We start from the raw sequence: 13830 nt of genomic DNA, 5'->3' as shown, positions 1-13830 counted from the left end.
TTGTAGTCACAGTATTTATCTAGCTGGTCTAGTTAAATTTCTGATCACATGTGACCCCTAGGATGTTGATTGTGGGGGTTTCGACGATGGTAATGCCATTGAACGTCAAAGGGCAGTGGTTTCCTCTTTTGGATGTAATCATTGCCTGGCACTTAGATGGTGTGAAGGACACTTGCCACTTATCAGCCCAACCTTGGATGTTGTCAAGGACATGCTGTATGTGGGCACGGACTGCTTCTTTATCAGCGGAATGACGAATGAAACACTGTGAAATCTTCAGCGAAAATATGCTCAGTCTGACATTATACCAGAGGGAAGGTCTGAAGATGTCTCTGAAGATGCTTGGGCCTAGGACAATGGCCTGAGGAACTTCTGCAGCTTTGTCATGGGGCTGAGATTATTGGCCTCCAACAATCACTCTCTGCTAGGCATGACTTTAGCCAGTGGAGAGTTTTCACAATGATCTCCATCGAATTCAGTTTTGTTTGGCTTTCTTACTGCCACACTCGGTCTAATGCTTCATTGTTATCAAGAGCAGTCATTCTCACCTCACCTCTGGAATTTATATATTTTATCCTTGTTTGGACAAAGGATGTAATGAGGTCTGGAGCCGAGTGGTCCTGGTGGAACACAAACTGAGCATCGGTGTGCCGGTTATTGGTGATTAAGTGCAGCTTGATGGCACTATCGACATCTTCCGTCACTTTGCTGATGATTGAGAGTAGGCTGATCTGGCGAAAATTGGCCAGATTGGATTAATACAATGAAAAATAGAAGCAGGAGTAGGCCATTTGAGCCTGCTAAGCCATTCAATAAGATCAAGGCTTTTGTAGCAGTTTGCTGCAACCGAATGGTTTGCTAGATCCTCTCAGAATGAGTCAACCACTTTGCTTTTGGTCTCGAGTCAAATATAAAGGCCAGACCAGGAAAGACCGGCAGCTTTCCTTCTCTTTAGGTCATTAGTGACCCAGTTGGGCTTTTACAACAACCTGGTATCTTCCATGGCCACGATTACGGAAACTAGCTGTTTATTTTCGATTATTTGAACTCACATCTAGCAAGATCATCATTCGAAACCTAGGGAATATTACTCCAGTAACATAACCACTATGCTTCCACACCCATAACCATAAGGTCAGATTGCCAATGGTGATCCCAATACTAACATTGCAAGAGGTGATCCGAATATTAACATTGCTGGTGGTGATCTCAATACTAACATTGCTGGTGGTAATCGCAATACTGACATTGCTGGTGGTGATCCCAATACTAACATTGCTGGTGGTGATACCAAAACTAACATTGCTGGTGGTGATCCCAATACTAACATTGCTGGTGGTGATACCAAAACTAACATTGCTGGTCGTGATCCCATTGCTGGTGTTGATCCCAACACTAACATTGCTGGTCGTGGCCACAATACTGACATTTCTGGTGGTGATCGCAATACTAACATTGCTGGTCGTGATCCCAGTATTAACATTGCTGGTGGTGATCTCAATATTAACATTGCTGGTGGTGATCCCAATACTCACATTGCTGGTCATGGCCACAATACTGACATTGCTGGTGGTGATCCCAATACTAACATTGCTGGTGGTGATACCAATACTAAAATTGCTGGTGATGATTCCAATACTGACATTGCTGGTGGTGATACCAATACTAACATTGCTGGTGGTGACCCCAGTACTATCATTGCTGGTGGTGATTCCAATACTAAAATTGCTGGTGATGATTCCAATACTGACATTGCTGGTGGTGATACCAATACTAACATTGCTGGTGGTGACCCCAGTACTATCATTGCTGGTGGTGATTCCAATACTAACATTGCTGGTGGTGATCCCAATACTGACATTGCTGGTGGTGACCCCAATACTAACATTGCTGGTGGTGATACCACTACTAACATTGCTGGTGGTGACCCCACTACTAACATTGCTGGTGGTGACCCCAGTACTAACATTGCAGGTGGTGATCCCACTACTATCATTGCTGGTGGGAATCCCGAAATTAACTTTACCAGTTGTGTCGCTATTCTGATATTATATGTGCTTTGAGTAAAATCTCCCAAACCCGTGAACTCTACCACCTAGAAGGACAAGGGCAGCAACCGCATGGGAACACCACCACCTCTAAGTTACCCTACAAGTCACACACCATCCTGACTTGGAAATATATCACGGATACTTCAGCGTCGCTGAGTCAAAATCCAGGAACTCCCTCCCTAACAGCACTATGGGTGTATCATCACCACACGGGCTGCAGCCGTTCAAGAAGATGGCTCCCTGCCAAGGTCTGAGGGACAACTAGCGTTAGGCATAAAAGCTGGTCTTGTCAGCGAAGCCCACAACCCAGGAACGAATTTAAATTACAGGCCAACCGAGTAAATACAACGTGTTTCCTTCACTGAAGGACTTTAGTGAACCAATTAGGTTTATATGATATTTAAATAGTTTCATGGTCCACATTAATCACAGTGGTTTTTCCTGATTTATTTAACTAACTGAATCGAAATTCAGCAAATTGAGATCTGTGGAATTTGAGCTGTCGTCACAGGATAATTTGTCCATGCTTCTGGATTACTGTGTCAAAAATATAAGTAACATGCTAACGTAATCTGTTGCTGTTCCTGTAAACATTGATGTTTACAATCCTTTACTATCCTCATTCATTTATATGACCCGGTCCATCGATATTTCCAGTCATTTATATATCCCAGTCCATTTATTTCCATTCATTGACAGATCCTAGTCCATTGACTTTCCCAATCCATTAATATGACCCAGTCCATTGACTTTCCCAATCCATTTATATGACCCAGTGGATTGACTTTCCACTGCATGGAACTGTCTTGATCTACTGAACCTTCAATAGGCCTTTGATAAGTTGCCGCAGAGTAGACGCGAGACTGAGGTCAGACCATGTGGAGACAGGGGCAAGCAGCAGAATGGAAAGCAAACTGTCTACAGAACAGAAAACAGAGAGTGGGTTTAAAGGTATTTACTGAGACTGGCAGCAGGTGGAAAGTGATGTCCCAGAAGGATCGATGCTGGGACCACTGCTGTTCACCATTTACACACATTGTGTTGACTCGACAATCTGAAGTACAATATCAAAATTTGCGTTTAACACCAAACCGGAGGGTATAGTTAATACTGAGAGGCATGTTAAGAAAGCAGTTAAACAAAGCTTACAGGATCCTTGGCTTCATGAATAGCGGTATAGGGCACAAAACCGTGGAAATTATGAAGAAGCTGTAAAAAAAAACACTGGTTCGGCTCAACTGGAGTATAATGTCCAATTCTGGGCACCGCACATTAGGAAGGATATGAAGGCCTTAGAGAGGGTGCAGAAAAGATTTATGAGAATTATTCCAGGAAGGAGGGACTTCAGTTACGTGGATAGACTGGAGAAACTGGGGTTTTTCTCCTTAGAGCAGAGACAACTGAGAGGAATTTTGATGGAGATGTTCAAAATCATGAGGGGTCAGGGCAGAGTAGATAAGAGAATCTGTTCCCGTTGGCATAAGGGTTGGGAAACAGAGAACACAGAATCAAGGTGATTGGCAGAAGAACTAAAGGCGACATGAGGAAAAAAATTACTCAGCGAGTGTTTAGGATCTGGAATGCAATGCCTGAAAGGGTGGTGGAAGCAAACTCAATCACAGTCCTCAAAAGGGAGTTGGATAAGCATCTGCAGCATAACAATTGCAGGGCTACGGAGGAAGGGCGGGGAGTGGGACTAGCTGAAGTGCACTTGCAGAGAGCAGGCAGGGGCTCCATGGGCCGAATGGCCTTCTTCCATAAGATCATAAGAAATAGGTGCACGAGTAGGCCATTTGGCCTTTCGAGCCTGCTCTGCCATTCAATTAGATCATGGCTGATCTTCTACCTCATCTCCACTTCTGTAAGCATTCTATCATTCTATGATTCTGAGGAAGATTGCGACAACATACAATAAAATGGTAACAAACTTGCAGAATGTGAGTGTAAATGACCAACTCATTTCATTAAGAATGTGAAGTGCTGTATTTTGGTATTAGGAATCAGGATACATATACACCGAAAGAAAAGTTAAATTTAACTTCTATAAAAACCTCTTTAGGCCACACTTGGCGTACTGTGCAAGATTGGTCTCCATCTTACAAAAATGGATATTGAGGCATTGGAGAATGTGCAAACAGACTGGGCTTGCGGCAAGTGGTGAGAGAAACAACACGAGGGAAAACCTATTTTGTGAGAGGTTATAACTTTCTGGAATAACTGGAGAGGCAGGGACTATTTTCTCTTGAAAAGGGAAGGCTGAGGTGTGACCTAATAGAGGTAGAAAAATTATGAATTATAAACGTAGGGAACATGTTTCTGTCTGTGGGGTTATCCGAAAATAGGGGTAATAAATATAGATAGTCACTAATAAATCCAAAAGGTATTCAGAATTAACTTCTTTACACAGAGAGTGTTTAGAATGTGGAACTCGCAACCAGTATGTTGAGGCGAATAGCATTAATGCCTTTCAAAGGAAGGTAGTAAAGTCCCGACTAGCAGTCAGAACCCCAGCACCGTGCGGTCAGAAAATAACATTGAAAAGTGTTGGACATCTGGAGTGTGGCATCGGGAGTGTGACATATGGAGTGTGGTGTCCTGAGTCACTGATAAAGCGTGGAGTCGTTGCAGTGATCAAATGAAAAGCCATCGTTCTTGTAATCCACAGAGTTCGCGTTCATCCCCCGTTCTTGCTTCTGTTGGTTTTGATTATTTAAGTTGATCTTTTCGCTGCTGCCGCTGCAAAGCCAAGATATCCTTCCTGGGGTGCAGTGCAATACACCGAATGAAGCACACCAGGTGGGATCTAACCAAAGCTCGAAACAACTCAAGCATAACTTGCTCCACATTCTATTCCAGCCCGCTTGACATAAGTGTCCTCATTCCATTAGCCTTTTTGACTGGGCCACCAGCACGTTACTCAACAAACATTGGTGCTGATTTTCCGGGGCTTATGATCATGGACGTCGTTGGAAGTGCCCCAAAAGTTACGGGTTTCCGCATGTGATGCGCATGCGCGAAATCCCGAAACTTGCGAACTGTCTAGTTTTTGCTGGCACAGAGTTGGGCTATTTGTCCAACTGCTGCCCAATGAATGGCCGTGAAACATTTACTGGCAAAAGCAGTGTAAGGCACTCTTTTACCAGGAAAAGAGTTTAAATAAATAGCAAAATATTTTTAAATCATTTAACCATATAACAACCATTAAAATTCGTTAATCTTATTTTTGGCCCTTTGAAAAATGTTTAAGTTTATTTTTCAAATCAAAATTTTTTTATTTTAAATGTTTAATTAAATTGTATATTAATTTATTCTAGACATGTGATGATTCATTTTTATTTGAGTGTTGTGAAAGTGTTGGGATTCCTATTATGCTTATGGGGAATTCCGTATATAAATGGAATCCCAATAAGCATAATGGGACTCCCCCTTTTTGATTGGTTGGACCGGCCCACATGATCCCAGGGCCGGTTACGAACCGCATGCGCCCCTGGGATACGTGGGCCTTTACTCAGGCATCCGCCTGCAGACCCAGGAGCGCGAGTCTTCGAAGGGAGGGACGCACCAGGTAGGTGCGGACTTTACTTGTGGTTCGGACCTCATTAAAACCAATGGGATCCTGCGGGCCACTCGCAGCGTTTATTTTTTTAGCGACTTTGTAGTGATGTAGAGAGTTAGTAAGTGAGGTTTCACAGTGAAATTTTATTAGCAGGACAAGTCTCTTTGGAAGATATACAGGCCGAAGACATAGGCTGTTAGGTTCTGAATTAAAATATAACGTTATCCACTGAAACGGTGGAATTGTAGTTGACCCACCACCAGCAGTTTAATTATACTTTTCGTATTAACAATCCTATTCCAAACATCAAAGGTTACAGGAATATCCAGGACCGGAATATATGTGAGACACTGTTCTAAATCCACTCGATAAGCTGAACCATGACGAGCTGTTTCACCTTGTCCGGAACAGTAGCACCAGAGGAAACGGTCTGAGATTGAAGGGGGTAAATTCAAACTAATCTCTGTAAACATTATTTCAGTGAGCGACTGTCTTATCTATAGTAATAACAACAGAAAATGCTGGAAAAACTCAGCAAGTCAGGCAACATCCGTGGAGAGAAATTTGAGTTGACGTTTCGGGTTTGACCCTTCTTCAAAACTGGAGAGAAAAGGAACTAGATCGAAGGCAGGGCTGCGATCGGACAAAAGAATAAAAGAACCAAAAGAAGTAAAAGAGATTAGAAGCTAGACGAGATGGTAATAGGCTGTGATTAGGTGTAAAGTGTACTGGCAGGGCAAAAGATAGCTGCCAGGTGTGAGAGAGAAACAAAAGGAAAGGGGGGGGGGAAGGAAAGGAGTGGAAAAATATAAGTGAAAATGAAATAGGGGCCGAGGTTATGATCTGAAATTGTTGAACTCGATATTGAGACCGGAAGGCTGCAGACTGCCTAATCGGAAGATGAGGTGCTGTTCCTCGAGTTTACGTTGAGCTTCCGTGGAACAGTACAAGAGGCCAAGGACGGTGAGGTCCGAGTGGGAATGGAGCGGTGAATTGAAATGACAGGCGACCGGAAGCTCGGGGTCACCCTTACGGACTGAACGGAGGTGTTCCGCAAAGCGGTCACCCAATCTGCGTTTGGTCTCCCCAATGTAGAGGAGACCGCATCGTGAGCAGCGAATACAGTATACTAGATTGCGAGAAGTACAAGTAAATCGCTGTTTCACCTGGAAGGGGTGTTTGGGGCCCTGGACAGTGGGGAGGGGGGAGGTATAGGGGCAGGTGTTACATCTCCTCCGCTTGCACGGGAAGGTGCCAGGCGAAGGGGAAGGGCTGTTTGGGGTGATAGAGGAGTGGACTAGGGTGTCTCGGAGAGAGCGGTCCCTGCGGAATGCTGAAAGGGGAGGGGAAGATACTTCTCGCAATCTAGTATACTGTATTCGCTGCTCACGATGCGGTCTCCTCTACATTGGGGAGACCAAACGCAGATTGGGTGACCGCTTTGTGGAACACCTCCGTTCAGTCCGTAAGGGTGACCCCGAGCTTCCGGTCGCCTGTCATTTCAATTCACCGCTCCATTCCCACTCGGACCTCACCGTCCTTGGCCTCTTGTACTGTTCCACGGAAGCTCAACGTAAACTCGAGGAACAGCACCTCATCTTCCGATTAGGCAGTCTGCAGCCTTCCGGTCTCAATATCGAGTTCAACAATTTCAGATCATAACCTCGGCCCCTATTTCATTTTCACTTATATTTTTCCACTCCTTTCCTTTCCCCCCCCCCTTTCCTTTTGTTTCTCTCACACCTGGCAGCTATCTTTTGCCCTGCCAGTGCACTTTACACCTAATCACAGCCTATTACCATCTCGTCTAGCTTCTAATCTCTTTTACTTCTTTTGGTTCTTTTATTCTTTTGTCCGATCGCAGCCCTGCCTTCGATCTAGTTCCTTTTCTCTCCAGTTTTGAAGAAGGGTCAAACCCGAAACGTCAACTCAAATTTCTCTCCACGGATGTTGCCTGACTTGCTGAGTTTTTCCAGCATTTTCTGTTGTTATTTCGGATTTCCAACATCTGCAGTATTTTGCTATCGTGTCTTATCTATAGAACAGGCTTCCTTCCTAATCTTAATCTTTATATTTATAACTAGAGGACAGGGGAGTTCAGTGGAACACCGGCAGCAAAATTAGAATTAGAATAAAGAGGAATTTAGGGGAACACTGTAAATGTTTATTTAGAAATGGAGAACAGGAAAATTAAGTTTAATAAATGAACCTTTAATTAGAAATAGAATAAAGGGAATATATGCGAACACAGGAATGGTTTAATTAGAAATAGAGGTCAGTTGAATATGGCAACTGATGTTAGAAATAGGGACCAGCGGGCCACAATAGCACATCATTTAGAAGTAGGGGACAGGGGAAGACAGCAACTGTTCAATTAGAAATAGAAGACAAGGAAATTCAGGGGAATAAACTAACTCTCTAATTAGAAATAGAATAATAGGAGACATGGGGTAACACAGTAACTGTTTATTTAAAAGTAGGGGACTGGGGAGACAGAAACTGTTTATGTAGAAATAGAGGAGCCGGGAATGTCAGGGAAACACAGTAACTGTTTAATTAGAAATAGAGAAACACAAGGGAGTACAACAACTGGTTAATTAGAAACAGGGGACGGTGAATCACAACCACGTCAGGTTGACTGTGACCCGGTAATGTAATGGTTAATTATTCATGCCTTTGCTTTCTATTTTACCTGTGGAGTTTGGATGATGTGGTTGATCGCAGGCCGCCCTCTCAGGATTGTAGCTGGGTGCAGAACATCGCTGACTGATGGAACTAAAACCTCTGCCGGCTGCCTGGCTCGCGCCTTAAATACTACTGGTTGTCCGCATCCAGGTAAATGAGGATGTGGCTCTTACACAAAACCGCCCGCAACTGATCACCACTTTCTCCAGAAGCTGGATTCCAGCCGGATTGGCAGAGCCCGGGCTCCACGGAGCCCTGCAACTAAGAGGATTTTAGTTTTGGAGAACGTCTGAGTCAGGGAACGTTAAAGAGTGACGGGTAAAGCGGAGTCTTAATCCCAGTTAATGACTGAAGCCCATTCACAATTAAAATGCAAAGGCTATTGTCAGCATAAGCTTTCCCATAATGTTCTTGAACATTGGCGTGAAGTGCCATAGGTTTATTAAGCGCATAATATTTGCAATAATCCTTAAACACGCAATTAAAAGGTAGAAATGAGAAGCACACCTGATGATCGTTGGTGTGGCGACCCAAACATGTCACATTCCTGATCTCAGTATCTTAGATCTTTAGAAACCGAATACTCATTCAAAACTGTTAGTTTTTATTAATTTTTCTCACTCCCTGTACTCGATAATCCTCACAATTCTGCATTACACTTATATCAAAGTTAAAATACAACTCCACATAAAGATAATTTAATTGATTATCTGATCAATAGTTTCATTCTTGACCCATATAATTGCAATTGTACCAAGCAAATCCTTTAGCATTAAGACTTTCCGTTTCTGTATCTATTGTACTAATTGAAAATGATGATGGATGTCCAGATGTTTTGCTTTGCAGAACTAACGCTCTTCCCAAACTATTACCAAATGATTAAAGTTCCCTGAAATTGGTGAATCTGTTTGTAATGTCAATCGCGTATTATTTCATCGTGAAACTGACCATTGCTGCAGGAAACAGACCATTGCTTCCCTGCTTAACGGGAAAAGGCTAATTGTTAACATTGCTACAATAGGAAGATAAACCAATACAGTATAGCAGACGTTAGAATATTGTGATTAGTGGGAAATGATTATATTGACCCGGGGAAAAAGAAAAATTTGTATTTGTATAGCTCCTGTCACGACCACTGGCCTCTTCTCACCAATGAAGTACTTTTTGAGGTGTGATCACTGTTCTAATGTAGGAAACACGGCAACCAATTTACGCACAACAAGCTCCCACAAACAGCAATGTAATAATATCCAGTTGATTTGTTTGTTGTGATGTTGATTGAAGGATAATTTTTAGCTGGGACACCCGGATTACTCCCTGCTCCTCTTCGAGAGAGTACAAAGGATCTTTTATGTCCACCTGAGAGGGCAGACGGAGTCTTGGTTTAATGTCTAATTTGAAAGAGGGGCACCTCCGACAGTGCAGCACTCCCTCAGCCCTGCACTGGAGTGTCAGCCTAGATTATGGTAGATTATTGAGTCTCTGGAGTGGGACTTGAAGCCACAAACTTCTCACGAGGTTGCTACCAGCTGAGCCACGGCCGACCCAAGGAAAGCAGCAGACACAAAACACACGGCACAAAAAGGAAGAAAGGTGTTCTGATGCCTGTTCATTTTCACAGCAACAATCGGCTTTCGTCCTAACGGTAAGACGGCCATTCTAAAATGGAGAACGGGCTGTAATTTTACTCTAGTTAAAGGAAGCTTTAGTTTAATGTTACACTTATTTAACCAATATCCTTATACATGTCCAAGTAGATCTCAACACATTCTTCAGCTCTTCCCTGAATTTAGTTTGTGTCGCTGCATAAATACACGTGTTTGTACAGGAACTCAAATACATCAGCAGATATCCGGTTTCAGTGGCAATGTATGCAGGGGCTGTATAATCGGGTCGGTGATGCAAGGCCAGGTTGTTAACTATGGAATTTACAGCAGATGTCAGCCACAACAACACAAAACTGCCCGATACAGTGAACAGTAAAATAATGGATTTCCTTCGGTTCTCCATCTCTGGATCGCTCTGATTCTCACTGCTGTGACCCCGGAGTCCCCTGCGGGCTCTACTGGCCACTAAAATACGTCTGACTGTCAAACAATTAAACAGCAATATAAAAACAAAAGGAAGATATGTAACTAAAACATTTTGTAAATGGAAGTAAGCTACACCTGCAGGCGATGTAAAAAAGGACATACTGGGGCGGAAACCCCAGGGAACATTGTTAATTATTTCTTTGTGTTCAAAGGCAAACAAATAGGGGATGTTCTCTAAATAGCTCAGGACAGAGACCGTTGTTATAACCGCGGCCGCAGTTCTCACTGTGCAATAACTTGTTTTATACTTCTGACAGCATATAGCTACAAATCGGTCAAATGTGAAGGAGACGGTAAACCACACCGACATATCCAGGTTGGTACAAGCCATGTACATCATGAACTTACAAACGGCAGTGTAGGACAGGAATGAATATTGGAAGTGTTTACTCAAAATGTTATATACGATTACATTGACGATCATGACCAGTAGATCTGCTGTTGCCATGGCCACCATGTAGACCGAGATACATTTGGAAAGGCCGCATTTTCCTCTGGAGAGAATCACCATTGTCAATAGGTTGGCTGTAAGAAAGGGGAACAAGAGTAAGTTTTGGGGACACTCGGATAAGTCTTACATCGTATTGTGGGGAGATGAACCGATGTGTTCCTACTGAGGGTTATGCACACATTATTATATAGACGAGCATTGACAATAGACATTTTCAAACGAAAGTTATCATTAAACACTCAATATCGAGGGAGTGAGAATGCGCCGTCCTGCCAGCACACTTCAGGCAGACTGTGTCAAGGTGGTGGGTGGAGGTTGGTGTTGGGAGGGTCGCTCGTATTCAGTATCGGCAGTGGCAACGGATAGCGACGCCAACACCACCGACAACCAGGCACTGATGGCTCAACGGAGGGGAATTTTGACTTTGTGCCACAGTGTAAAACGGGCGACATCGGATCAGCCTGCCATGATCCATGTCTTCCGATTGAATCTCCTTCGCTATCGCCACTGACACTATATTCATGCATAAAAACAGTAAACTCTGCAAATACCTAACAGGAGATCCATCATCTGTAGAAAGGGAAACAACGTATACGTTTCATGTCGAATCCTTTCGTTAGAAATCCATTGCGGCTCCATTCACACTTTAACAGTGCGGTGCAGGTCAAACCGCAGTACCTCGCAGGGACGGTACAGTTACAGATTAAAGGTCCTTAAAGAGCAACCTTGGATGTTTCTTTAACTTGTTCATTTTCATAATCAATAAATAAATGGATTCCCTTACATACATCCAAACACATATTCCATTGCAGTGTGAAGCGCTGAAACCATCGAGTCATTACGCTGGGACCATGTGATGCACTGAGCCAATTTGTCAATGCTCGTCTATATGATGAGTTACTGCAGCGGCCCCAGGGAGCAATCGATGGAATTTTACATTTAATCTCATCGGTATAATTGGCGAGGGGGATCTCGGGAGCGGCATCAGATGTCAGTTGTATTCAATATAATTTACAAACAATTACTGGAAAGATATGAATTCAAATAATACATTCAACTGTGCCACAAACACCCGATGTAGGTCGAAACTCTACGCTTTTTCTATTTCTAATCGCCCCGAGGGAAGCTGCTCGGTGACAGAGCGGGAGCTGGTGGAACCGCGAAGGTTTTTTGCAGCCGAGCGGAGGGGAGCAGCTCCCTGAGCGGTAATTATTGCTCCAAATATCTTTCACAGTCCTCTGATGGATGGCTGCGGAACAACTTAAAGTAGACAGGAAACAACGGTACAGATGAAATGTTTACCATGGACACTAAGCAACACATTCTTAAATTATCTACATACTGTTGGAGGGGCCGGGGGATCAGCCTGGCCCTCCCTCAGAAGACGGAGGAAGGTTGAGGTCCCGGTGGCCACGATCGAGCGGCCAGAACAGCGCATCAGCGGCCGCGCGGACGAATAGCGTTCCCGCTGATATTCACCGACTGATTCCGGTGGATCAATGACTCTGCAATGAGGACATGCTCGGAATCGGTTATATTAACACTAAGATAGTCCACAGCTATTAACCAACAGAATACATTGACTTACCGGGAGCCCCAAATGATGCGAGAATAGGATAGTAAACTTGCTTTATCTGTAGAATAGTTGGCAGTTCCATTAAATAAAAAAACTGCGAAATCTGTCCAGCTTTGCGGTTCGGAATGGAATGTGTATGAGATCAGTAAATACTCCCCATTTATAGGAACCCTGTGCCCCGGTCAGAAAAAAAAGTGTTACACAATAAGTGGCGTTAATTACAGTCACTTAACAAACAAGTGGCGATTTTCCGCTTCAGTGCGCCGGGCCGCCTATGTGGAAATTGTACGCAACGCTGAACAGAACATCCCTCCTGGACACTGCGTTAGGCTCTTGGGGTCTCAAATTCATTCGGTGAAAACTTCACTCATTCATTGTGTAAGTAAAATGTAGTTTTTTTTACTGTAATGATACCTAGTGATGACACGCTCTAAGATTACTGGCGATGATTCATCACTAACAATGCTGGCCATGATTCATCGCTCAAATTACAGGTGAGAGCCCAATCTAACATTACTGATGGCGGCTCTACTCTAACATTACTGATGGCCAAACTACTCTAAGATTACTGCTGGTGACCCTAACCTAACATTAATGCTGGTAACCCTACTCTAACATTACTGGTGGTAACCATACTCTAACATTACTGCTGGTGACCCTACTCTAACATCACTGGTGGTGACTCTACTCTAACAGTACTGGTGGTGACTGTACTCTAACATTACTGGTGGTGACCCTACACTAATATTACTGGTGGTGACCCTACACTAATATTACTGGTGGTGAATCTACTCTAACATTACTGATGGTCAAACTACTCTAAGATTACTAGTGGTGAACCTATCATAACATTAATGGTGGTAACCATACTCTAACATTACTGCTGGTGAACCTACTCTAACATTACTGGTGGTGACTCAACTCTAACAGTGCTGGTGGTGACTCAACTCTACTATTAACAGTGGTAACCCTACTCTAACATTACCAGCGGTGACCCTACTCTAACATTACTGGTGTTGACTCAACTCTACCATTATTGCTGGTGACCCTACTCTAACATTGCTGGTGGTGACTGTACACTAACATTACTGGTGGTGAACCAACAGGAGCATTACTGCTGGTGACTCGACTCTAAAATTACTGGCGGTTACCCTACTCTAACATTACTGGTGGTAACCCTACTCTAACATTACTGGTGGTGACTCTACTCTAACATTACTGGTGGTGACTCTACTCTAACATTACTGGTGGTGATGCTACTCTAACATTACTGGTGGTGACCCTACTCTAACGTTACTGTTGGTGACCCTACTCTAACATTACTGGTGGTGACACTTCTCTAACATTACTGGTGGTGACCCTACTCTAACATTACTGGTGGTGACCCTACTCTAACATTACTGGTGGTGACACTTCTC

The 13830-nt window shown here is 43.5% G+C and overlaps 1 protein-coding gene across 1 annotated transcript; it reads right to left on the bottom strand.

The window, feature by feature from the left end:
- Positions 1-8772: 8772 nt before the first annotated feature.
- LOC147092676 (putative G protein-coupled receptor 139) lies at positions 8773-12555 on the bottom strand. The gene is made up of 2 exons (XM_085975982.1): positions 12425-12555; positions 8773-10910 (listed from the first exon to the last, which is right to left on the bottom strand). The coding sequence occupies exons 1-2, from the start codon at positions 12492-12494 to the stop codon at positions 10015-10017; spliced, it is 966 nt and encodes a 321-aa protein (XP_085832108.1). The 5' UTR covers positions 12495-12555; the 3' UTR covers positions 8773-10014.
- Between the last annotated feature and the right edge of the window lie 1275 nt (positions 12556-13830).

Source organism: Somniosus microcephalus, unplaced genomic scaffold, assembly GCF_052327205.1.
Source record: "Somniosus microcephalus isolate GS21.2 unplaced genomic scaffold, FLI_Smic_1.0 unresolved_chr2, whole genome shotgun sequence".
NCBI lineage: Eukaryota > Metazoa > Chordata > Chondrichthyes > Squaliformes > Somniosidae > Somniosus > Somniosus microcephalus.
The sequence above is the reverse complement of the archived record's forward strand: the minus strand, read 5'-3'. Positions and strand labels throughout refer to the sequence as shown.